The 24,731-nt window shown below is 45.9% G+C and overlaps 1 protein-coding gene and 1 pseudogene across 2 annotated transcripts; both read right to left on the bottom strand.

Annotated features, from left to right (window-relative positions):
• Positions 1 to 142: 142 nt before the first annotated feature.
• Positions 143 to 6,068, bottom strand: FOXO4 (forkhead box O4). The gene is made up of 3 exons (XM_080795790.1): positions 5,268 to 6,068; positions 641 to 1,700; positions 143 to 323 (listed from the first exon to the last, which is right to left on the bottom strand). The coding sequence occupies exons 1-3, from the start codon at positions 5,727 to 5,729 to the stop codon at positions 316 to 318; spliced, it is 1,530 nt and encodes a 509-aa protein (XP_080651916.1). The 5' UTR covers positions 5,730 to 6,068; the 3' UTR covers positions 143 to 315.
• Positions 6,069 to 16,445: 10,377 nt separating this feature from the next.
• LOC308337635 (heterogeneous nuclear ribonucleoprotein A1-like) lies at positions 16,446 to 17,410 on the bottom strand (annotated as a pseudogene). The gene has a single exon. The product of its transcript is annotated as a heterogeneous nuclear ribonucleoprotein A1-like (transcript).
• Between the last annotated feature and the right edge of the window lie 7,321 nt (positions 17,411 to 24,731).

Below are 24,731 nucleotides of genomic sequence, written 5' to 3'. Positions count from 1 at the left end.
CCCTGATGTAAAACCTAGGGGGGTGGGAATGGAGGGAGCCAAGGATGGCTCCTAAGAGGGGGCCTCACCCCCTAATTGGCACAGTGAGAAGAAACCCCTTCCCTTTCCCCCACCCCCTTCCCTCCCTCCCTCCATGGTTCCCATATGGGGCAGCTTTATCTTTGTAATTTCCTCAACACCCGTGGGAGCAGACCCCACCCTAGCTCTAAAGCAGGGTCCCGAATTCCCAGGGAGGGGTCAAGGGTAAAGAGTGGCTAAAGAGGCACGCCTGGCCCCACCACCGAAGCAGGGGAGGACAAAGCTTCCAGCCATGGCTCAGGGATCTGTGGGAAGGAGAGATGGGAGACAAGGTAAGAGGGTCATCTGGGGCATGACAACTCTCCACCATTAAGGTCCACCCCCCCCAAAAAACAAAGAGACAGCCCTTCCCCCATCTCTCCTGTGCTGCTGCTAGGGGCGGGCACTGCTGAGGGGTGCCCTCTCTCATAGGACACCCTCCCTCCCATTCCCCAGGGGCTCCTGCCACCCCCCCCCACCAACCTGTCCTAAAGCCCCCTCTGGCTCAGATCATGGCACAAGCTGGGCACCTAGGAGTGGCTGTAGCCCGTGAGATGCTACCATGGACAAAGAGGTGTCCTACCTGGCTCGAAGTTGAAGTCCAGTCCCTCGCCCCCATCCATGAGGTCGCTGATGATGTTATCCATGTCGCACTCCAGGTTCTCCATATACATGTCAAGATCTAGATCCTGAGGCATTCGGTCTTGGCCTGCAGCTTCAGTACTGGGTGTGAGCACAGGAGGCCCCAGCGGTTTGGGGATGGGAGGCCCTGCCATGACTGAAGGTGGTGCTATCATAGACAGGGTGGGAACCGGACCACTCGGGCCCGGGGCCTCTAGTGGCTTGGGACAGAGGCCGACTCCCGTGGCTAGCTTGCTGGAGGAAGGCAGCCCCCCCAGCAGCAGAAGTGTTGGAGCCTGGGACAGAATGGGGTCTACCTGGGTCATAAGCACATCAGAGGGGGGTGGTGGTGTATCAGAGGTGAGCAGGGCCTCCAGAGACTGGGAGCTTGCGAAGCACCCTTCTCCAGCTGCCAGGGGCCCCTCTGCTGGGCTGAAGAGGGAGGTGCTGTAGGTGTGCAAGGGCCCCGTCCCCCCAGGATGCTGCAAAGAGAAGCCGGAGAGACTACTCCGAGAGAGCAGGGAATGGGACGATGTGAGATTGAGCCCATCTAACAGCTCGAGATCTTCATTTAGGGTGGGAGGGACACCCCCGGCATAGCTACTAACAGAGGCTGGCATCTCCCCCTCCGCCAGCACCTCTGACTCTGGCCTCATGGGGGAGTGCCGAGTGCTGACCGTGCTGGCGTTGGAACTGCTTCGTGGACGGAAGGTGGTCCACACGTCGGCTTCCTCACGGTTTCGCGAGCAAGGGCTCCCTGACCACTTGGCGAAGTGGCCAACCGGACTCGTTGGAGTGGCACCTTCGGGTGGAGCTGGCAGCACGGCAGGTTTCTTCTTGGGGGCCTTGCTGCGGCCCCGAAGCAGCTTGCTGCTGCTATCCATGGAGGCTGCCCGGCGGCGGGGAGCCTTGCCGCTCTTGCCTCCTTCAGGATTCAGCATCCACCAGGAGCTCTTGCCAGTAGCCTCATTGTGAACCTTGATGAACTTGCTGTGCAGGGACAGGTTGTGGCGGATGGAGTTCTGGAGGGGGCAGAGGCAGTGGGAAAGGGAGCATGAGGTACGTGCAGGGAGGCCAGTGGCCAGTGGCTCCGCCTCAAAGCACGCTGGGACAGAGCAGGGGCATTCCTGGAAACCCAGAGCTATCAACCACCCCCCCCACCCCGCGGTGGGGTGGGGTGGAAGCAAGCAAAGGTAGGGATGGGGGTGGGGGAGTGAGGAGGGGCAGGGAGACCATACACAGTTCCCACCCAAAGACAAGATGTTCGGCCTCTGCTGCTCCGGACTTCACTGCACAAGGGCCCAGGAGACAAGCTGAGTTAACAACCTACTGCTGAGGGCACTGGGCCCGCTCTGGAAAAGCTCACAGCACTGCATTTCTCCCAGGTCTCTGGGGGAGCTGTCTGGCGCTGGTGGGCATTTACTGGGGAGACATGGTCCTGATTCCGTAAGAACTGGGATTAGGTGGGAAAGAATTCCATGGCTACAACCTCTTTCCTTGAGTGTAGGCTCATTTGGAGTTCCGGGACAGTGGCCTAACACCAGCCCAAGACTGACCCACCCTGTCTCCAGCCGTCTTGAGCCAGTTCTCTGAATAGGCTGACCGGCTGGAACCCCAGGGGAGCAGGCACTCTACTTCCCATGGGGCATTTGAGCCTCAGCTCTCCATAGGAATTGAAAATCCTCCCCCGCCCTTTTTTTTCCTCATTCCTCCCAGTCCTTGGGCAGATGGGCTCAACTACATTCAGGCCAGGCTCCTCTCTGTGCCTCAGATACACAAGGAACGTTCCCTTCTCCCTCCCTCCTCGTCCCAGGGAGGATCTCCCTTCTGTAAATTCTGCTCCTTCCTTCAGACCAAGTATAAGTCCCCTCTCTTCTGTTAAGTGGTTGCTTGGCTTCTGCAGCCAAATCTCTCACATGGTATTTTTAATCTGTTCCCCACAATCTTACCCAACCTATATTGTATTATTTTCAATTTCACATAATTAGTCTCATGGAGTATATGCGCCCGCGGCACAGATCATGTTGTCCAGTCCGGCAGCCCTCAACAGCGTGTGCTCGGAGTGCCAGGTTCCCAGCACATAATCAGCACCTTGTTGCCTTATTGGAGGGTGGCCCTTGGGTGACAATAGTGAGCCTCCCCTTGAGGCTCTATCAGCTTTGGAGCGCCTTGGGTACTGGAAGCACCTTCTCCCTCCCTCCTTCCCTCCCCTCTGTTCTCCCTTCCTCCCTCACTGCTGATATTCTGCTAGAGATAAAGTTTTTTTTTCCCAGGGGCCCAGGGAGCCGAGATTGGCAGCTTCTTGAGCCCCCAGAGCAGCTTCTTTCTACTGGTTGCCCCAGGCTAGTTACACCATCCTTTTGTGCCCCCCCCCCCAACCTTCCTTCTCTGTCCTACCTCCTTTCCCCTACTTCTCCTCAGGAATTTGTGCCTAAGATCTCCAACCTTAGGGGCATTTGACCTCCCACATGGAGCTCTTTGGTGTTTAGAAACTTGGGAGGAGCCCAGAAGGGCTTGGAGCTACTAGGAGGCTGAGGCTCTGACTGGTGCTCCAGATAAGGAGACCCTCTGCCTGGGGAGAGATGCTGAAGTAGCTTCATGTTCCAGAGTTCTGTAGCCAAAGAACTCCTTGTCTCCCTGGGACACTTCAGGAACGGCTACTACCCCGGCTGCATTGGTACTCCTCGTTCCTTGAAGGAACAGACACTTGTCCATCTAGACATTAACCGTCCAGCCTCAGTAACCGAGCACCCCCGTGACTTCTGGCACTGGGACCTCCCCCCTTTTTGTCCTTCAGCTGTGGCTCTACTGAGAAGATCCATTCCACTCTCTACACTGGTACCCATGAGGCCCATTTGTTCAACCCCTCTTCTTTAGACCTCAGAACTAGTCCATAGTACATCCTCCTACCTGGAGAGGTCAGCTCCCTAGAAGCCTAGAATTCTCACCTGTTGGAAGTGGGGTGGGGGGGATGACTCCTAATTGTTCCCCCAAGCCACCTAAACAAAGCTTTCTTGTTCTAAGTGAGGGTCACCCCCTGGTGGGCTTGGAGTAATCTTGGCACATTACCAGAGGAGCCAGTTCAGGCCCTGAGGCTTACCCCTTGGGGCAGGGAGGCGGTGGGGGGTGGGTCAGAGGCTGGGAGGCCCCAACCTCAGCCTGATTTGGCTTCGCCATCATTCCAATGAAGAGAATTTGGGCCTCACAGACTAGCAGAAAGATGATATGATTTCTAGTTAGACCTGAGTTCAGGTCCTTGCTCTACTGATATCAGGCAAGTTTCCTGACCTTTCTATACCTTAGGTTCCCCATATGTAAAATGTGGAATCTCAGAACTGCTGTGAAGATTAATAAAACAAAAAAACATAAAAACTACTTTGTAAACTAAAAATCCGCCCATCAGTGTACATTATAAGGAGGGACTACACTCCCACAGCATAACTAACAACTCATGATTATTTCTTCCACCCGGGAAAATGAACGTAAGGGAAAAGAAAAAACAGCTGTGTAGGCTGGGTCCAGGGAGGGAAGCTCTTTAGGAGCTGAGACTGTGGCGTGGCAGTCTACCCAGAAATAGTGCCAAGGGTCTCAGTCAGCTGTCCTGTTTTGTGTCCAGCCCATCTCCTAGGGATAGTGCAGATCTGATCCCTCGATCTCCTATACCTAGGGGAGGACCCTCTGCTCATTCAACCTTCTCTACTACGCTGATCTCACCACCTATGGGGGTGCAAGATGCCAAGGGGCCGAAGCTCCCCCATTTCGTGATTAAGAGTCCCATATTCCTCTGGACAAGTTTTCAGAGCATCTAGCAAGATCTTTCCTCACAGTTTCTTCGTGGAAGGTCAAGCGAACGCCCAACCTTGTGCTCTCAGGTCAGGACCCTATCTCTTTTTTTCATAACTATTATTCCTCAATGGTAAATGAAAAATCTCCCTCCCGCCCCCGCCACCCCAGACTTAGATAGCCCCTTACTAGGGAGAGTTTCCTAGCACTATGGGGTAAACCAAGGCAGGTAGCAGCTCATGGCCCTTTTTTTCCCCTCCTGGTCCGTAAGAGCAGCCACTTTACCTCATGAGTATCACCTTTTTCACCTAGGCCACTCAACCGCCTCTTCTTGGGTAGAGGCATTCTACAACAGTACCTCTACCCTGAGGTATTGAGAGGCAAGCAGGGAATCCAAGTAATCCCACAGGAATGGGAGAAAAGGTGTTGGGGTGGGAGGTGGGGGAGGAGGGAAGGCTAGGTTCATGTGGGGAATCCACACAGTTCCTGCTGTACATAGGATAAAGACTTCTCTGTGGGAATAAGTGTCTGGGGCAGCTCAAGCCAAAGTGCTGGGAGTGTTGAGCAGTGAGCAGAGAATTCAATTTTCTCCAAGGCAAGGACAGTGTCTTATTCATCTGCGATCCTCCAGCATCAAGCCCTGAGCAGCGGCATATACTATGTCCTAAGTAAATGTTTGTGTAATTGAGGATTTGAAGGTGGCTCCCTGGGGTGGGGGCATAAAAGGGGCCCCAGAATGGCAGTAAGGAGGCTAGGGGGCTCAGGGGCATATGGTATTGGGACTGAGGTAAGGGAGTCATAGTTACCTTCCATCCTGCGGAGCTGTTGCTGTCACCCTTGTCCTTGAAGTAGGGCACAGTGCGGACCATCCACTCATAGATCTGGGCGAGTGTCAGTCGCTTCTCGGGGGCGCTTTCAATGGCCTGGCTGATGAGTTCTGCATATGACTGATTTCCCCAGGCATTCCGGCGGGAGCCTCCCTTCCGAGGACCTGTTACAGCCCCCAGGATCCCGGGCTGGGGGCCCCCTGCCGGCTCTGGAAGCTGGGAGGGCAACAGGGTCGGCTCTGAGTGCCCCTCCGTGAGTACCTTGTCTCCCAGACCTGGCTCCACCTCGGGCGGCTCAGGCGGCTCAGCTGTCTCAGTAGAGATCTCGGGTCGGGGAAGGGGCCAGGTGCAGGAGCGAGGACGGCTCTGGGGTTCGAAGTCGGGATCGAGGTCTATGATCGCGGCAGCCTCTGTGGCTGAATTCTCATTCCTTGGATCCATACGTGGAGTTGGACCTCCGCCGCTCAGCGTTCAGAGGAGTCTGCCACCGTCCCTCGCGATGCCTCCCCCCAGGGGGGAAGCACCGAGGGCCAGGAGGCACATTCCTGCCAGTCCTCAGAAAGTCGCGAACTTCCCCCCTCGCCCCAGGACGCTAGCCCCCAAGCTGTCCCTTCCACACAGTTCTCCGATCGTCTTCTCGACTACAAGCGGACAGCCTCGGAGCTCTTTCCGAGACACCACCTGTAACCTCCGCCTAGCGAAGACACTTTTTCTCCAACCTCTCAGCTTCCTGCTCTTTTAAACCTGAGGCACTGTATCCCCTCATACATTGCGCTCCCATCACCGAACGTCTCCTTAGCCGCAGTTCCCTCCCCCTTTTAAGTTGCTGCCCCCCGGACACTCCTCCCAAATTTCCTCCACCCGGATCACTGCCCTCCCCAACGCCCCGCTCCCCCGCGTCACTCGCCCCTCCCCTAGCTGCCCCTCCCCCCGCCTCTTCCCTGCCCTCCACTCTTAATAGGACCCGCGGCCCCGCGGCCCCAGCCTCTCTCCCGCACCAATTCCCCAATCAGCAACCCCCCCCCACCCCCGGGTTCCCTTTTTGTTTTGCTCGGAGCAGCAGCCCCCGCCTGACGTCTCTGTTTACCACTCGCCCGGGCAGCCATCTGCGCACGCGCTTCGAGAGCCGGTTGGGAAACCGAGTTTTTCAGTCGTGCCACCCTGGTCGGCCTTATGGGACTACATTTCCCGTCTTACTTCGCGGCCAGGAGCCCGATAAGGGCGGTTGGAGAGCGGCGTGGCAGGATATAGGGAGGTGGAACCTTAATTATTAGAGGTCGTCGCGGACTTTTTCTTTTCTTTAAAAGTCATTTTCCTCCTTTCCCCCCCTCCCCACCTTCTCCCGTGTGACTCCGGGTCGCCTAGGTGACCGTGTTGCGAGGCGCTAGACCTTTCCCTCTTTCCGTGAACAGAGGGCAGGAGGAGAAAAAAACGCGGTCTCTACAAGAATCAGAAAACCGAGAGGCAAGAAGCCGAGAACGGACCAGAAAATGGGCTGTATGCTTGTTCGGTAGTTGGGTGAAGGACTAGTGCAACTTAAACAAATGCTGGCGATAGTGTCTCCTCTACCCCCCTCCCCACACCCCCCGTATGCAATTCACGGTGACAGTGTGATCGCTGACCAATCCTTTTTCTCCACTGGCTCTTCTGGCCTCCCCTGAAATACTGATATTCTGCAGGTTCCCATCTTGGGCGGCTTCACTTCTCATTCAACAGGTCCCAAACGGAACGCTTTATCTGCTCTTGCACTCACACCCCTATACTCTGGCTACTCTTATCTCTGAAGTTGGTTAACAGTTGTCCTGATCTGCCCAGTGTTCCAAGCTAGACTTCCGTCTCACCTTTTCATCTCTTTAACTTATCCCGTCCAGATCCCAGTTCCAGACCCTAATTGTCACTGGATTAAATTGCAATATCATCTTAATCGGACCTCCTGCCATCAGTCTTTTCCCCCACTGTGGTTTATGTTCCATGCTGCCAACAAAAGTTATCCTTCTAAGAAACACTCCCGGTAATAATAGCTAAAATGTATGGAGCACTTACTATGTGCGGGGGCGCAGAGCTGATTGCTTTACATACATTAGCTCATGTGCTCCTGAAATCAACCGTGTAAGCTAGGTACTGCTATTAACCCCATTTTGTACATGAAAACACGAATGCTCAGAAATTCAGTGCCATTCCCAGAGTCACAGCCAGGAGGCAGGAGAACTGAGATCATGGCACTTATACGTGACCAGAGAATTTCCCTGCTTGACACGTCCTTTGATTTTCCCTATTGCCCATGTGATAAAGTTCAAACTCTCTAGCAAGGTACACACGTTTCTTCAGGTTCAGGCCACTTCCCCCCTCCCTGCTTCATCCTTCACTAGGCACACTAAGTTCCAACCAGTCAGGGGTTTGTACTATTACCCGGAAATGCGTGTCCTTTTCTACCTTTCCCTCCATCTCCTGGGATGTCCTCTCATCATCCCCTCCCCAAGTCTCTTATTTTGGAAAATCCCTATTCAACCTTTCTTGTTCCCCTTAGGTGGACTTCTACCTTTTCTGCATTTCCAAGTACTTTGTGCAGGCTTGTGTTTTACAGCATAAACTATATGGTACAGTAATGATTTCTTTACATGTATATCTCCTTCACTCAACGAAACTCCTTTAGGATGGAGGCAAGGTTTATGTATCTCTGTGATCCCAGTCCAAGGTCCCATTCGAGAAATGCTGGTAGAATGAATGAGACCAGGGACTGAAGGGCATTACATTTGTACATTTGAACAACTTTTTAATGTACCGTGGGGACTTTCTGTCCAGCTGTTGTCTCAGTTTTCCTGTTAAGACAGCAAACTCCTAGGGGCAGGGACTATAATTTAACTCGTCTTTGTAGTGCCTAGCAGTGTGGCTTGATATGTGCTGATCCCGCAGAGCTGCTGAGACAGGGAAATGACAGGGTGGGGCGGGCACCTGTCCTCGTTTGAATGATATCTTGCATTGTCTCCCTTGTGCGTTTCTTTCAAAAGGTCCACCTCTCCACCAACTCATGTCCATCACCTCCTTGAATTTCCAATTCAAAGCTCAAAACTGAGGTGCTCTTGGAAGCTCTCCCTGCCTAGCCCAAACTGACACATCACGCATCTGCTTTCCGCCTCTTGAACCTCTGTGAACTCAGTTTATATTCTTTAATTTTGGGCTTGTGGTTACATAGCTTTTCATTTCGTGAGGGTGTATTATGTCCCCAGCTAGATTATAAAAACTCTGAAATCAATCAACAAATACTTATTGAGTCTTTAGTGTTGGGATGAGTGTATACCTTGAAATCCTGGAAAGATGAAAATGACCATAACCTATAGGAGATGACTTACAAGGGTGAGTTAAAGGATCTGTGGAATAGTAAAAACACTGCTACTTGAAAACACGTATCTGGAGAGGTCAAGGTTATTCACCTTATTACTGTGGGTGTCTTAGAATATACATTAGTTAAGGGACAGAGTTAGCTAGGTAGCCTCAGAAAATAGAAAAGGCATTGGTCAGAGAAAGGGACTAACTGGAGGACCCCCCCCCAAACCACCATAGTAATAACTTATGAACAGATGTGGCAGGATATGGGCAGGGTGGGGGGCAGGCCTTTTCCCCTGTTGCAACCTCAGAGTTCATGGTCTCAACTGGCTTCCCATTCACGATTTGTTTTTTTTTTCTTCCTCAAGATCATAGAGGGGGGTCTGACTCTCTTGCCCCCTTCACTGCCACCACCCACTTTTCTACCTGGGTGCCACCCCCCAACCCTGTTGCCAAATCGGCTTTATTAATTTGAATTGGGATAGATATTTCGCCACTTTTTTACTTATCCTGCCCAGCTCTGAAAAATCACCCAACCCCCACCTCAGGTTTGTATAGGAGTTTTTGCTAGTAACTATGGGGAAAGACGAAAGGGTTAATAAAAGTGACAACGAGAATGTTCCAGGAATCTCAGAGAGCACCACCTCTACTTGTCTCTGGTCTTCCCAGACATGCATGGAATGTACATAGTTTTGGTAGCCCTCTTCCGTAAGTCCTTCTTTATGTGACTCTGTGAAAGATTTCTAGTCCTCCTAGAAGACTTAGAAGCCTCTTTTAGAAGCCAGCACCACCCTCCCAACCCTGTCGTTGTTTTAAGAGACTTCTCAGTTAACAAACCTTTCTTAAGAGCCTACTGTCATAGGGGTGCCTGGGTGGCTCAGTCGGTAAAGCATCTGCCTTTGGCTCAGGTCATGATCTCATGGTTCTGGGATTGAGCTGGGGTCCTGGGATCCAGCCAGGGTCCTGGGGCAGTCCCGTGGAGTGGCAGGCTCCCTGCTCAGCAGGGAGTCTGCTTCTCTCTCTTCCTCTGCAGCTCCCCCTGCTTGTGCTCTTTCTCTTTTTCTGTCAAATAAATAAAATCTTTTAAAAAAAAAAAAAGCGTACTGTTTTCCAGACACTGGGCTAGGTGTTTTGACATAAAGTGGACCCCAGACTTAAGTCTTCAGGTTTAGCCCCAAGTAGATTTGAGTTGCTACCCCAACTAAGTTCAAGGCAACTTTTAACCTTTTCTGGACCCTGAAAGTTAGTTCAATACCATGAGAAGAGCACTAGCTTGCATCAGGAGATCTGGGACCTTGTCATAGCTCTGTCACTGGCTAGTTCAATCATGCTAATAATTACAGTACTATCAAAAAGTAACATTTATTGAGTTTTTATCATATGTTAGGTACTGTGCTAAGTGCTTTTTGTAGATTATCTGATTTGATCCACACAAGAAGCATGTAAGTTAAATGCTGGATTTTCCTTTCATAGAGGAAAACGAGATGCAGAGAGGGTAAAGGCATCTACTTATGGTCCGGTGTTACTAAGTAGCAGAGAAGAGGGACAAATCCAGGCCTTCTGACTCCAGAGCCTACACAAGTCTGGCTTTGGTTTCTGCAGTTGTAAATGAGCCTATTATATTACATGATAGCTAATGTCTGTCCTAGTTCTAAAATCCTATTTCCTGTGATATCCAATCTGGGTATAAGACCCCAGATTGCCCTTTTCGCCTTAGGCTTCGCTGAGGTTACACTTCAAACCCATGCATTTTGGTTCTGCAGCCCCCCCCACCACGCCCCATCTTAGGAATAAGGTCCACAAAGCTTTATCTCTTAGGTTTTGGGCTCACCTGAACTGATTTTCCAGCTTTGTCTTTTTTTTTTTTAAGATTTTATTTATTTACTTGACAAAGAGAGAGAGACAGCTAGAGAGGGAACATAAGCAGGGGGATTGGGAGAGGGAGAAGCAGGCTCCCCCGCTGAGGAAGGAGCCCTACATGGGGCTGGATCCCAGGACCTTGGGATCATGACCTAGCTGAACCAAAGACAGATGCCTAATGACTGAGCCACCCAGGCACCCCATACAACTTCATCTTTATTCCTTCCTGCAGGCCTCAATGGTTCCAAACTTTGTAAGTCCTACTGGAGAAAGAAAGAAAGAAAGAGGGAGAGAGAAAGAAAGAAAGAGAAAGAAAGAGAGGAAGAAAGAGAGGGAGGGATGGATGGAGGAAAGGAGGAAGGAAGGGAGGGAGGGAGGAAAAAAGGAAGGGAAAGACAGAGAGAGAGAGAGGAAAGGTGGGAGGGAGGGAAGGAGGGAGGGAGGGAGGAAGAAAGAAAGTCTCACTGGCATGATACTTACCGGGATTTTCAACAAGAAGTGTTTCCAGTATAAGAAAATATGCTTTTATTTTATTTTATTTTATTTTATCTTTTACATGCTTATAATTTAGAATTACATGAAAAGAGCAGGATGTGATACTTCACATGCTATATGCTCATAATTTTGTTTAAAATACATTGAGGGGGCGCCTGGGTAGTTCAGTTCGTTAGGCATCTCCCTTCAACTCAAGTCATGATCCCAGGGTCCTGGGATTGAGCCCTACTTGGTCAGCGGGGATCCTGCTTCTCCCTCTTCTACTGTTCCCCCTGCTTGTGCTCTCTGCCAAATAAATAAATACAGTCTTTAAGAAAATAAAATAAAATAAAATACTTTGAAGAAAAAAGGGAAGAAATGCCAAAAACTGTTAACAGTAGTTATCTTTTTCGTTTTTACTTTCTTACATATTTCCAGTTTACTATGACTGTGTATAACTTTTATATATTTTTTTAAGATTTAATTTATTTGACAGAGAGAGAGAGACAGCGAGAAAGGGAACACAAGCGGGGGGAGTGGGAGGGGGAAAAGCAGGCTTCCTGCTGAGCAGGGAGCCCAATGTGGGGCTCCATCCCAGGACCCTGGGATCATGACCTGAGCCGAAAGCAGATGCCCAACGACTGAGCCACCCAGGCACGCCCTATGACTGTGTATAACTTTTAAAGTGGGAAAAATGTTTTATATTTTGCCGCTTTCTCCAAGGGACTTGGGGGCACTTTGCCCCCTCCAAAAAAGTACAAATGTCATAAAATTATAGAAACAGAACATCAGAGGCATGGCAAGGAAGGAGGAGCTAATGTGCAAGTCCACCTTTTGGGGCAGCCAGGAGAAAGGGGGAACATGACAATTCTCGTTATCAGAAAGAAAGACACATACCAAGTCCTCAAGAGGGACAGAGATTTCCCTGTCACTAAATTCTTTTTTTCTCCCAGTTGAAAACACAGGACTACAGCAAACAAACATTTTTGAAAAAGCAAAACATCTATAATCCCATTGCCCTCATACAATTTCCATCTCTGTCTATCAGCTTTCAGTCCTCACCCACAGACACAAATAATTTTACATGGCTGCAATGAGAATCTATATAGCCTTTAGTGTTCTTGTTTTTTTCAATGAACATATCATAAACACATTTTCGTGTTTAGTCTTCCAGAATCATAATTCTTAACAGCTACATAATGGTTCATTGCTGACACTAAATTCCATAAGAAATCTCTCAGGCGGGATTAACATAAAAGACAATGTCCTCAGTAACAGTTTCACAACACACACAGAAGAGATTTTCATATTCCTTGCTTGTAACTACCCTGGCTAAAAGCCAAGGGTGTAACATTAAAGCATTTCTGCAGGGGCTCAGCTAATATGGTTCAGGCATGTAACCTTCTGGCGCTTTAACTTGATCTGGGGACACAACTTAAAATGCCACCTAAAGGAGTGGATGGATAGAATGTCCCCTACAATATATTCCATAAATAACTCTGCTCGCAGCCAGCCTTTTGACAGGACCTCAGAAGCTGGCTGTAATTCTCTGGTGAAGGCCAGAAGTGTTGGTATGTTCTGTTGTCGATGGAGGCAGGATCCATATGTTTTGGAAGCGAGATGAAGAACAGGTGGTTGGGTGACAAGGCTTACATTCTGGCCTGAGAGTCGGGAAGGCTGACCAGCACTGTTGCTTGCATGAAAGTTCACCTCATGTGTCTTCCTGGAGGTAGGGCGCAGGTGAAGCCAGGCTGTTTGCAGGAAGCGGCTTTTCAAGCTGCACTGCACACCACAGAGGAGGGATTTTTGTGATTGGAACAGTTTTCAAAGCCCATAACCTACCAGTCAGGCGGCCTGGGCATACGAAGGGAAGTCTCGTAAATATTGCGATGGAACCCCTGGTTTTAGAAACTGAAGGGTCCCCGTGTGCCTGCCACTCTGAATTTGCTGCATAATGGGGTTTTATGTTGACCAATTGAGTTTTGGAGACTGCCACCTAGGACAATTAAATTTTGTTACATAAATGATGTTGAGCCATTATTTCTGGCTCTAATTATGTACCAGAGACAGTTGCCTCTTACGAGCTACACCTGAGGGGTTGCCTGGGTGGCTCAGTTGGTTGAGCACCTGCCTTCGGCTGGGGTCATGATCCCAGCGTCCTGGGATCAAGTTCCCACAACGGGCTCCCTGCTCAGCGGGGAGCCTGCTTCTCCCTCTCTCTCTGCCCCTCCCCTGCTTGGATTTTGTCTCTCTCAAATAAATACATAAAATCTTAAAAAAAAAAAGAGCTATACCTGATGCATTATAATACTCTGTCTGCACCATAAGAGTGGACTCATTTTTTATTTTAAAAATTTTATTGTATTAACATTACAGCCACAAGACAAAAAACTTGTTAAAAATAGAGAAATAGGGGGCACCTGGGTGGCTCAGTGGGGTAAGCCTCTGCCTTCGGCTCAGGTCATGATCTCAGCGTCCTGGGATTGAGCCCCACATCAGGCTCTCTCCTCAGCAGGGAGCCTGCTTCCTCCTCTCTCTCTGCCTGCCTCTCTGCCTACTTGGGATCTCTCTGTCAAATAAATAAATAAAATCTCTTGAAAAAATAGAGAAATAGAAGAAAATAATTACCCACGATCCCACCATCTCAACACGATTAGCATTAGAGTTTTGCGTACTTCCCTTATTATTTTTATGACCATATGTTTACATATTTCTATTCATTTTTTGTACATAAATCCGTGTCCTGTTTTAATAAGTGTAATTACACAAGTAGCACATGAATGTTTTCCTTTAAAAATTTAGAATATCATAGGGGCCCCTGGTTGGCTGTCAGTAGAGCATGGAACTCTTGATCTTGGGGTTGTAAGTTTGAGTCCCATGTTGCCTGTAGAGATTACTTAAAATCTTCAAAAAACATTTAAAACGTTACAGAAACAGTTAAAATTTCCTTTGATTCCTTAATTCCATTTACCCCTACCCCTCCCTGAAGTTACCACTGTCATGAGTTTAACATATATTCTTCCTGATCTTAAAAAAAAAAATCCTCTTCTGTAGGAAAAATGTAGTATTGTTTTGTGTGCAGGAAATGGTTATGTTTGGCAACTGGCTTTTTTCATGCGAAAAAAGTTTTTGAGATTCATCCTTATTGACACATGGAGTTCATTCCCTCTATCTGTTGTATGATATTCCATTTAATGACTGTGCCACGTTTATTTAGCCATTCCCTAAAGGAGAATTCTCGTGTGTGTGTGTGTGTGTGTGTGTGTGTGTGTGTAAAGAGGGCTAACAAGTCTGCTAAACTGCGCCAACTTCCCTAGTTACTCTGAGCATATCAATGCAAAGAGACAACCTGAAGTAAGAAAAAATAAGTCACTTGACCTGCAGACACAGAGATGCTTGGTCCCCAAGTATTCTGTGAGCCTCAATTCACAGTGCTGTCTAGTAGATCTCCCTGGGATGATAGAAATATTCTATCTCTGCACTGTCCAATATGGTAGCCTATTCAACATTTGAAATGTGGCCAAGAAACTAAGGAGCTGAGTTTTAATTTTATTTAACTTTAATTTAAACGTCACATGTGGCTAGTGGGGACTGTATTGGATGGTACAACACTCTTGCCTAAGATAATGGAAGCCACAATCCTTTATACTACAAACTACGTGATCAGGAGCTCTAAGACAATTGCATCCACCCTCCAAAGGTCAATGGATGATGCTAAGATCTTGTATCTGTCCTTCTTTTAAGGTTAAGTCTCCATGTTCCTAGTTCCCAGATGGGTTACAAGATGGATTATCAGACGGAAAAAACAAGGTTGCCATAAAGTCTGCCTTTCTGGGAATGATTATACTCATGCCAAACCATGTAGAAATTCATTTCTAATCTCAACACCCTCACTTGACATTTAATAAGCTAAAATACCCCAGCAGTCATCCCACTAGCCCAGTAAAAACTTCAAAAATGACAGAAGTAATACACAGAAATCAACAGACGAGTACAAACATCTTACAAAAACAGTCTTGGCTATGAGCCAGCGTTGTCGGTTAGTTGAGTTGTGTGTCATAAACGGGGTTTAGACCCAGAGAGAACTGATCTACTTTCTTGTTTTCCACAAATGCCTCTGGGATACCATGAATCCCCATCCAGATCTCCTTTATCGCCCAGAAGGTTCCTGACTGTCCCATAGAGCTTGCTAAATCTATAAGCTCACATAGATAGGCACGTGGTTATGCAATTTGCTCTCAAAGTAGGCTCCAGAATGTCCAGATCTAGCGTCTAGCTGATCTTCCCTGGCAGCATCAGGCAGATATGACAGCACATTGTGGGGTGAAGAAATATACAGCCTGACCCTGGAAGGAATAGTGAGGCACAAAGCACAAATACACAAACTTTTAACACAGACAACAATAAACATGAAAATATGCTAGCTATGCCTGTCATAAAGATCCACCACGAAATCCTCTTTTTCATATGGATGCCAATGTATGAAAGTATACCTAGCGTCTTGTCTTTCCCTTCCCCCTTCCATTTCCTGTTCTTTTATGTTTACTTTCTCTGATCTCTTTGCTTAGTCTCTTTCTCCTGTCTCTGGCAGTTTCCACTGTTGATCCCCTTTCTGCTTTTCCTGGGGCCAGTCTTAGAGCATCCTTCAATAAGGTCATGCACTCAGTTAATCTGTAAGTGGTATCAGGCCATTAAGATAGAAGTTAAAGAGAAGGAAGGCTTAAACCCAGTCCTGTTTTCCTTGTGATTGCGGTCTGGTGTACCAGAGGACTTCTCCCTCCCTTGAGACTCCCCCACCCACTATGGAAGTAATGCTTGTTTATTCCAGAAAAATGGTAAACTACAGAGAAAAATATCTCAAGTACCCATAGTTCCATCACCCAGTGAAAATTACAGTAATTTTTGCTATATGTCTTTCCAGTGTTATTTATTTCCTTCTACATAGATTTTTTTTAATTTTTTTCTAAGATTTTATTTATTTGATATAGAGAGACAGTGAGAGAGGGAATACAAGCAGGGGGAGTGCGAGAGGGAGAAGCAGGCTTCCCGCTGAGCAGGGAGCCTGACGCGGGGCTGGATCCCAGGACCCTGAGATCATGACCCGAGCCGAAGGCAGCATTTAACCGACTGAGCCACCCAGGCGCCCCCATAGATTTCTTTTTAAAAAGACACATTTATTCAGCATCATGATCAGACTATTACATTTAGCAATTACAGCATGGGTGCAAAAGAAAAATCCACATTAAAACTCTTTGTTGGAATGCTTTACACTTTCCACAGAACAGAAACTAAAGTAACCTGTTATACAATTAGTCACAAATCCAGTCCTCAAGATTTTTTGCCCATACACATGAATACTGTCTAAAACATGTCTTCTCTGTAGCAGCTAGGCCCTGCCACCACTGTTCTTGGCTGAGTTCACAAATCTGTTGTAACCTGTGGCTTCCCTGTCACTTCTCTGGCTCTCTTCTCCTGCTAAGCTTTGTTTCCTGGAAGTAATTAAAACCTTCTGCCACTTCCATAACTACCGCTGCTGCTGGAACCTCCATAACACCTTGGTTTCATGGTTTGGCCAAGTATTGGCCTCCACCATCACAGGAACCCGAGCTTCTTCCTTCAAAATTCCTCATTTCATGGGTCCAAAATTTGAGGATTGATTGTTGTAATTGCCAAAATCATTATAGCTTCCACCACCTCCAAAGTTGCTTCCATCATTACCAAATCCGTTATAGCCATCCCCACTGCCACTGTATCCACCACTGCCCCGACTGCCACCAAAGCCACCTCGCCCACTGAAGTTCCCTCCACCACCAAATTTGTCATCCACACCAAAATTACCTCCATCACCGCCACTGAAGTTTCCAGAACCACTTCACCCTCTTTGGCTGGATGAAGCACTAGCCATCTCTTGCTTAGATAGGGCTTTCCTTACTCCATAGTTGTGGCCATTCACAGTATGGTATTTTTGAATGACAATCTTGTCTACAGAGTCACGGTCATCAAATGTTACAAAAGCAAACTCCCTCTTTTTGCCACTGCCTTGGTCAGTCATGATCTCAATCACTTCGATTTTCCCATACTGTTCAAAAGAATCTCTTAGATGATGTTCTTCAGTGTCTTCCTTAATGCCACCAACAAAAATCTTGTTCACAGTTAAGTGGGCACCAGGTCTGTGAGAATCTTCTCTTGAGAAAGCCCTCTTTGGTTCCACAACTCTTCCATTCACCTTGTGTGGTCTTGTGTTCATGGCTGCCTCCACCTCCTCCACAGGGGCATACGTGACAAACCCAAAGTCTCTGGAGTGCTTGGTGTTTGGATCTCTCATTACCACATAGTCCGTAAGTGTTCCCCATTGCTCAAAATGGCTCCTCAGACTCTCATCGGTTGTTTCAAGGCTCAAACATTGGATGAAGAACTTTCGCAGCAGTTCGGGCTCTTTGGGAGGCTCTGACTTAGAACATGATGGCAGTGGGAGGGGAGATTTTAACCATGCTTACTTCGTGGCATCCAAGGGCAGAAAGCCATAGATTTTTTTTTTAAAGTAAATTCTACTGCCAATGTGGGGCTCGAACGCAGGACCCCAAGATCAAGAGTTGCACGCTCTGCTGACTAAGCCAGTCAGGTGTCCCATTCTATGTAGATTTTTTTTTAAAAAAGACATTGTCATAATCACACTATATGTATAATTTTGTATTTTGGGGTTTTCCCCCACCTAACATATAAGGATGTTTTCAAATGATTACATAGGTTGGTAAATATGATTTTAGAATCTGCATAATATTCTTTCAGTTGGATGTACCAAAGTTTAATCATGTCCATATTGCCAGCCATTTGTTGAAGTAGTATTAAAATGAGGATTTTCGCAAGCATTCATTGCCAAGGATCTATGTTAAGTACATATAGATTGTCCTCAAACAGTGACTGCCCATGTAATGATAAGCTAATGATAGCTCAATGAAAGCTGCAGTTTTTCAGAGAAAGTATATTTCCCTGTAAAGTTTAAGAAAGTATAATAATAGTGAATCTGATAGTAGTGTTAGGATGTTTCTCTCCATGATAACAGCCTCGTGTGGTAGAAAGAAAAAAATACTTAGGAATCAGACATTTTTCCCCTTTAGTCAGTAAATACTATTTGGGGGCCTATTCCATACCGGGGACAGAAAAACAAAATGCTTGCCATCACAAAGCATGTAGTCTAGTGGAGTTCATGGGCACTTAAACAAGTAATTACATATAGCAGGATAAATACTAAGATTGTGGAAATATGAGGGGCTATCGGTGTATAAAAGAGGAGCATCAAACTTGGACTTGGGGATTAGGATGGATTCTATGAGGCAAGCTGAAGATAGGGAAGGGACTGGAGCAGAAACGGTGTGTTCTAGACATAGGGAACACCAAGAATAAAGGCTTATAAACATGAGACAGACTCTCTTTTACCTGAAGGTGTCTTTATTTTGCCTTTGCTCTTGAAGAATATTTTTACTGAACATAGAATTCTGGTTGACAGTGATTTTCCCCCCAGCAACTTACAGACGTTTTCTACTGTCTTTTAAAGAGCATCCATAGTTTATGGGGAGACGTCCATTGTTATTGGAATCATAACAGAGATTATGTCCATTGCTTTTGGAATCATTATAATGATTAAAGTATGCATTTTTTTCCTCTCAAGATTTTCTCTTGATCTTTGGTTATTAGCAGCTTGACTATGTTGCACATAGGTGCAGTCTTCTCCATATTTATCCTGCTTGGGCTTTGCTGAGCTTGAATCTGTAAATGTATTGGGCCTTTTTGTTTTTGTTCTGTTTTGCAAAATTTGGGAATTGTTCAACCATTATTTCTTCTGGTAAGGTTTCTGACCCCAATCTTTCTTTCCCCTTCTTCAGGGAATCTAATCTCTTATGTTGTTCCACAACATAATTTGAAATCTCTTATATTGTCCCACAGGTCTTCAAGATTCCATTCACTTTTTAAAAAAAGATTTTATTTATTCATTTGAGAGAGAGAGAGAATGAAAGAGAGCAAGCATGAGAGGAGGGAGGGTCAGAGGTAGAAGCAGACTCCCTGCTCAGTGACTCAGGACTTGATCCTGGGACTCTAGGATCATGACCTGAGCCAAAGGCAGTCGCTTAACCAACTGAGCCACCCAGGCACCTTCTGTGCACTTTTTTTCAATCCTCTCTCATCTTCAGGTTAGATATTTTCTATTACTGTATCTTCAAGTTCACAGACTCCTTCCTCTGCTATCTAACTCTGCTTTTAAGTCCATCTAGTTAATTTTTTATTTCAGATATTGTTTTTCAGTTCTAGAATTTCCATTTAGTTCTTTTTAATATTTTCTATCTTTCTGCTGAAGTTTCCTATCTTTTTATTCATCACTGGGATATTTTTCTCTCCTCATCAAGCATCATCATCTCAGGGTAAGCTTCCATCAATTGTCCTTTCCCTAATAATGGGTCACATATTCCTGATTCTTTATATATTGAGTAATTTTACAGGGTTTCCAGGACTTTGTGAATGTTATGTTGTGGAGACTCTGGATACTGTTATATTCCTCTGAAGAGTGTAGATGTATTTGTTTCAGTAGGTGATTAGATTGGTTACAGCCTAACTGAAAACTCAGCCTTGCCTGTCATGGGTGACAGCTTAAGTATCAGTTCTGTTTGTTTTAGTCGTGGATAGAAGTTGCTTTGAGTCTGCCCTATCTACGCATGTGTGGTTCAGGATAAATCTTGGGAAGAATTCATACGGATTATTTAGTGTTCCTTTCCTCAGGATCTCTTTCTGAAATATTCCCTCACTTCCTAGACACTGTGATTGCCCCAGGCCCAGTCCTCTGGTTCTTCAGGGTAGAAAGATGAGTTTTCCTAATGTAGTTTTAGTGGTGTGGCTGGTGGCTGCTGTCTGCCCTCAGGCTAAAGCCATAAAAATGGGAAACTTGTCCTAAGCTGTTCCCTTGTTCCAACCTCCTCCAATAACTGCCTGCTTTTATTCACTGTCTGGAATTTTCAGGGATGTGTGTGTGCGTGTGTGTGTGTGTGCGTGCATTCGTGTGTGTGTGTGTGTGTGTGTGTGTGTGTTTTATTCAGAGTTTATAGTTGCTATCTGTTGAGAGTTTACTCCTTCAGACTGAGAGTGGAATCTGTGAGAGATTCTTAGATGAGCTTACTTCATATTTTGGGGGGAAAATCATAGCCCTCAACTTCTGTCTTTTTCACCTTAACATTTCTCTAAATTATCACTCATCTTCTCTTTAGGGAAAAAAAGGGTAACTTGTTTACTTTTTCCGTTTTCCCCATCACCTCCTGTTTTTGGCTGGAACTACAATTCATCAATCTATTCATTTGGTTATTCAACAAGTATGCATTAAGCCAGGCATTGTGCCAGACATTAGGGGCAACAAGAGTTAAGTAAAAATAGAACCTACTTCACTTAGACTGCTCTCTTTATTGTTATCAAAGGTCTGTCATCGTCTTCTTCTTCTTCTCCTTTTTTAAAGATTGATTTATTTGACAGACAGAGAGAGAGGGAGAGAAAGCACAAGCAGGGGGAGCAGCAGGCAAAGGGAGAGGGAGTCCCTGCCACACAGGGAGCAAGTCGCTGGTCACATGGCTTGATCCCAGGACCCTGGGATCATGACCTGAGCTGAAGGCAGACGTTTAAAAGACTTAGCCACCCAGGTGCCCCAAAGGTCTGTCTTTTTTTTTTTTAAGAAGTATATGAAAACAGGGAAGAAGTACTGACTTTCTTTTTTTTTTTAAGATTTTTATTTATTTGACAGGTCACAAGTAGGCAGAGAGGCAGGCAGAGAGAGAGAGGGGGAAGCAGGCTCCCTGCTGAGCAGAGAGCCCGACGCAGGACTCGATCCCAGGACCCTGAGATCATGACCTGAGCCGAAGGCAGAGGCTCAACACACTGAGCCACCCAGGTGCCCAAAGGTCTGTCTTCTTAATTACCAGATCAAATAAATGTATCAGTCTTATCCTCTCCAACTTCACTGCTCCATCCTCCATTGACTCTGGTGACCAGTCTCTCCTTACAACTCTCTCATTTGTCTTCCAGTTCTTCCACCTCATTGATTTTTTCTCCTCATTTTCCAGGTAGAAGCATTCTCAGAGACTTTGTCCTTGGTGGCTTTCTTCTCTTGTCCTTGGCAGTCTTACTCAATCTTAGTGTTTCAACTGCAACATACATGCATGCCAAGACTCCTAAATCTCTATCTTCAGCCCTGACCTCTCTCCTGAGATTGAGACTTGAATTTCAGCTATTTGTCTCTACCTGGTTGCCTAACAATCTCATTAAACTGCACGTAGTCAAAAACCCAACTCATTATCTAGCCCCTGAAACTGATCTTTCTTCTGTGTTTCCTATATAGGTTAATTCCTGATACTGGGAACATATAATTAAATAAAAGCTGGATCAGGGCTGTTGCAAAAGGGATTCTTGTGCTGGATGGGAAGTTTGACAATAGAGAAAGCTCTAATGTCCCTTTCAATTCTGTGATTCTGTTATATTCCCAGCACAGTGTTATACATTTCCCTCAAGGAGCTCACAGTTGAATTGGGGGAGACATCAAGTGAGTGATCACTAATCCTGATTTCAAATGCAGCAAGAATTCAGAGAAGGAAGACAGTATGCATTGGCGTAGTAAGAGAAAACCAATCTAAACTCTTCAAAGGTAGAAGCTGTGTTCATTTATTTCATTTCTATCCTCATGGCACTGTTCTCTAGATACTGTAGAAACTCCGTAAAGACTTCTTGAATGATTTTGTAATCATTGTTAATGTTTACTGAGTACACATTGAGTGCATAGTTCTTCACTAAATGGTGCATAGGTTAACCAAGACTTGATACAGACTCTGACATTTTTCAATCATTCAGTCAACCAACAAATATTTACTGTGTCTATTAGTTGCAAGACACTGTGTTAGGCATTATGGGATGCAAGATGCAAGAGAAATAGAAGTTTTAGTCTCTTCCTTTAGGGAGTTTACAGTATGGTTGGTAAGATGAGACACAAATGGACACAAAGCTAATTAAGAATGCGACTCAGAGCCAAATGAACATTACAATGAGTCTATAAAAAGTAAGTCTGCAACAATTTTAAAATTTACTGTAGACTGGATAGATATAGAGACTTTAAGGAGGAGGTAGGCTATGCACTTGGCTTTGAAGGATGGACAGGTATTAAATAGGCCTGAAGTTCTCATAGTTATTAAGAAAATAGAATTCAACACAAAAAGTTTGAAGCTAAAGACCAAACAGATGAAGAACAACAGGAGTAGGAGCTTAAATCAGAATGTTACTGAGCAGTTATTAGTGACATTCTAGCCCTTTCCACCGTATGCACTTTTTCTCTTTCTCTCCTTTTTCCTTTTCTAATTTTTTTCATATTATCCCCTTTGTGGTGCCATACAGGGCTAAAAGATTCTTTGTCGAGAGGCTGGTTAAAGACCTGGGCTCCAAAACCAGGCTGTCTGGGTACAAATCTTCACTCTACCACTTATTAACTGTGTGATTTGGGGGCAAGTTGCTTAATCTGTCTGGGCATCATAAATAAAATGCAGATATAAAGATAGTACTTATGTCATAGGCTTGTTTTGAGGATTATAAGAGTTAAAATATCTAAAATACTTAAAAGAGTGCCTGGCACTTAAGTGTTCGATAAATGTTAGCTTTTATTAAGGGAAGAAGACTAACTAACAGCAACATGATTATCTTTCCAGGTCTTATTGTTGCTGGATAATTCATTATATGATTAACAAACATCTGTACAGAAGCTGGAGGACAGACCCATGTCGGCTAAAGCATTGTCTTTGGCAACCCTGGATAAACCTGTCAGATGCTCACACACTGAGGCCTCATCATTTTCCCCCAAATTGCCCTCACCCCTAGGTGATCCAGAGAGGCTTTAGTAAAATAAATATAATCACCAACTTAAGTAGACAAGCTGAGTATTTCAAGAACACTTTGTCAACATAGGGAGGAAACTGACAACTCTCAGAAGGGATTTAAAGTAGAGACTTATGGGGCGCCTGGGTGGCTCAGTGGGTTAAGCCTCTGCCTTTAGCTCAGGTCATGTTCTCAGGGTCCTGGTATCGAGCCTCACATCGGGCTCTCTGCTCAGCAGAGCCTGCTTCCCCCTCTCCCTCTGCCTGCCTCTCTGCCTACTTGTGATCTCTCTCTCTTTGTCAAATAAATAAATAAATAATCTTTTAAAAAAATAAAACTCAAAATAAATAAAGTAGAGACTTAGCCCATAGGGAGTCGCCAGGTGAACTTAGGGTTAAATGAACTTCTGGAAGGGGAGAAGTCAATAATGTTAGTGGACAGCTAGATAGGTGTGTGTGGAAAGAGAGCAGGGCTCTACAGAAAGGCGGCTAAACTCTGGATCCACATTCCCCGAAGTACAAATTGTGCGTCATGAGTGCTGCTCTCTGGTTTTCTTCACTGCATTACTTCTTTTCCACTCAGGCGTTCCCCCTACGCCCTCCTTGCAGTTCCAGACCCGTGTTCCCAAGAACACAAACACCCCGAATTATAAGGGCTTTTGATTTGCTATTTCCTTGGGACAGTCTGAATAAAGACTAGAGAGAACTTCTTGTCAGTATGATTGCATAACACGGACTTGGAGATTGTGCAATCTCCCTTTGGAAAAATTTATGAGCAGGAACATGGATAGGCATTTGATTAAGGTACAATATTCCTCATGGGCAGGAGGATGAACAAATAAGATTTCTTCCAATTTAAGCATCCTAAATCTCTGTCTTTTGTGTCCCCCACCCCCACCCCAGTCTGCCCTCCTGGCGAAGAATGAGTGTGATCAAGGAAACCTGAAAGAGAGAAAAATGGGTATTGCTCACATTGAGTTTTGATGTCACCTGTTTGCCAAGACATTTGACTGGGCTATTTCTTTTTCTTGGTGTGATGATTAAGGTACAGAGGATAACTGTGCCTTGTTCAACATCACTTGGTAACTGTGAAGCTCTGTGCCTCTCATGAAAAGCAAAAAAAAAAAGTGTGTGTTTGTGTGTGCATGCGCTCGTGCGCCAGCTGGTAACAGCTGTTATCTGTTATTACTGCAAAGGATTTAATTAGCCCAGTACCTTCTACTCTCTCCCCACCATCAAGTCTTTTTCTTTAGAGAAAAGACCATGTATTTACACCTTATTATGAATTTAACTTGTACAAGTTTCCTAGGACTGTTTGATTTTAAGCCTTCACTTACCTGTTTATTCAACTTCCCACTTTGTATGAAATTCCTCTCCCCCAGCTGTTAAACATATTCAAGTCTCTTCTCCCTTTAAATAAACAAACCGTTTTTTAACAGCGCATTGCCCTCTAGCTACCACATTTCTTTCTTAGCCAGCTTCTCAAAAGAATAGTCTCTACTAAACATTTCCACTTCTCCAGCTCTGATCGGATTCTCAGTCCACAGGCATCTGGGCTCTATCCCTCATGCTCCACTGAAACTGCTCTCATTTAAGCAGTTGTCAAATGTAGTGGACAGTTCCCAGGCCTTATATTACCTGACCATTGCACTGTATTAAACACTGTAACTACCTCCTTGCTCGCTCTTTTTGGAAAATTCCTTATCCCTCCCCTTCAGATCACTATTGTCACCTGGTTCTCATTCTGCTTCTCAGACTATTTCTTCCTGGTCTCCTTCACAAGTTTCTCTTCCTGTGCCTACCCTTTAATATTTTTCACAAATGGAAATTCCTTTTTCTGATTACAAAATATATGTTCATATGTAAAAATCAGACCCTTTAGAAAATTATAAATAAA

Source organism: Martes martes (genome assembly GCF_963455335.1).
Source record: "Martes martes genome assembly, chromosome: X".
In the NCBI taxonomy this organism is placed as follows: domain Eukaryota; kingdom Metazoa; phylum Chordata; class Mammalia; order Carnivora; family Mustelidae; genus Martes; species Martes martes.
The sequence above is the reverse complement of the archived record's forward strand: the minus strand, read 5'-3'. Positions and strand labels throughout refer to the sequence as shown.

Excerpts from the sequence above, each read along its gene's own strand:
- FOXO4 (XM_080795790.1), bottom strand. The coding sequence starts at position 5,729 with ATGGATCCAAGGAATGAGAATTCAGCCACAGAGGCTGCCGCGATCATA. Across the intron at positions 1,701-5,267 it reads ACAGCTCCGCAGGATGGAAG|AACTCCATCCGCCACAACCT; the intron begins GTAACTATGACT and ends TGCCCCCTCCAG.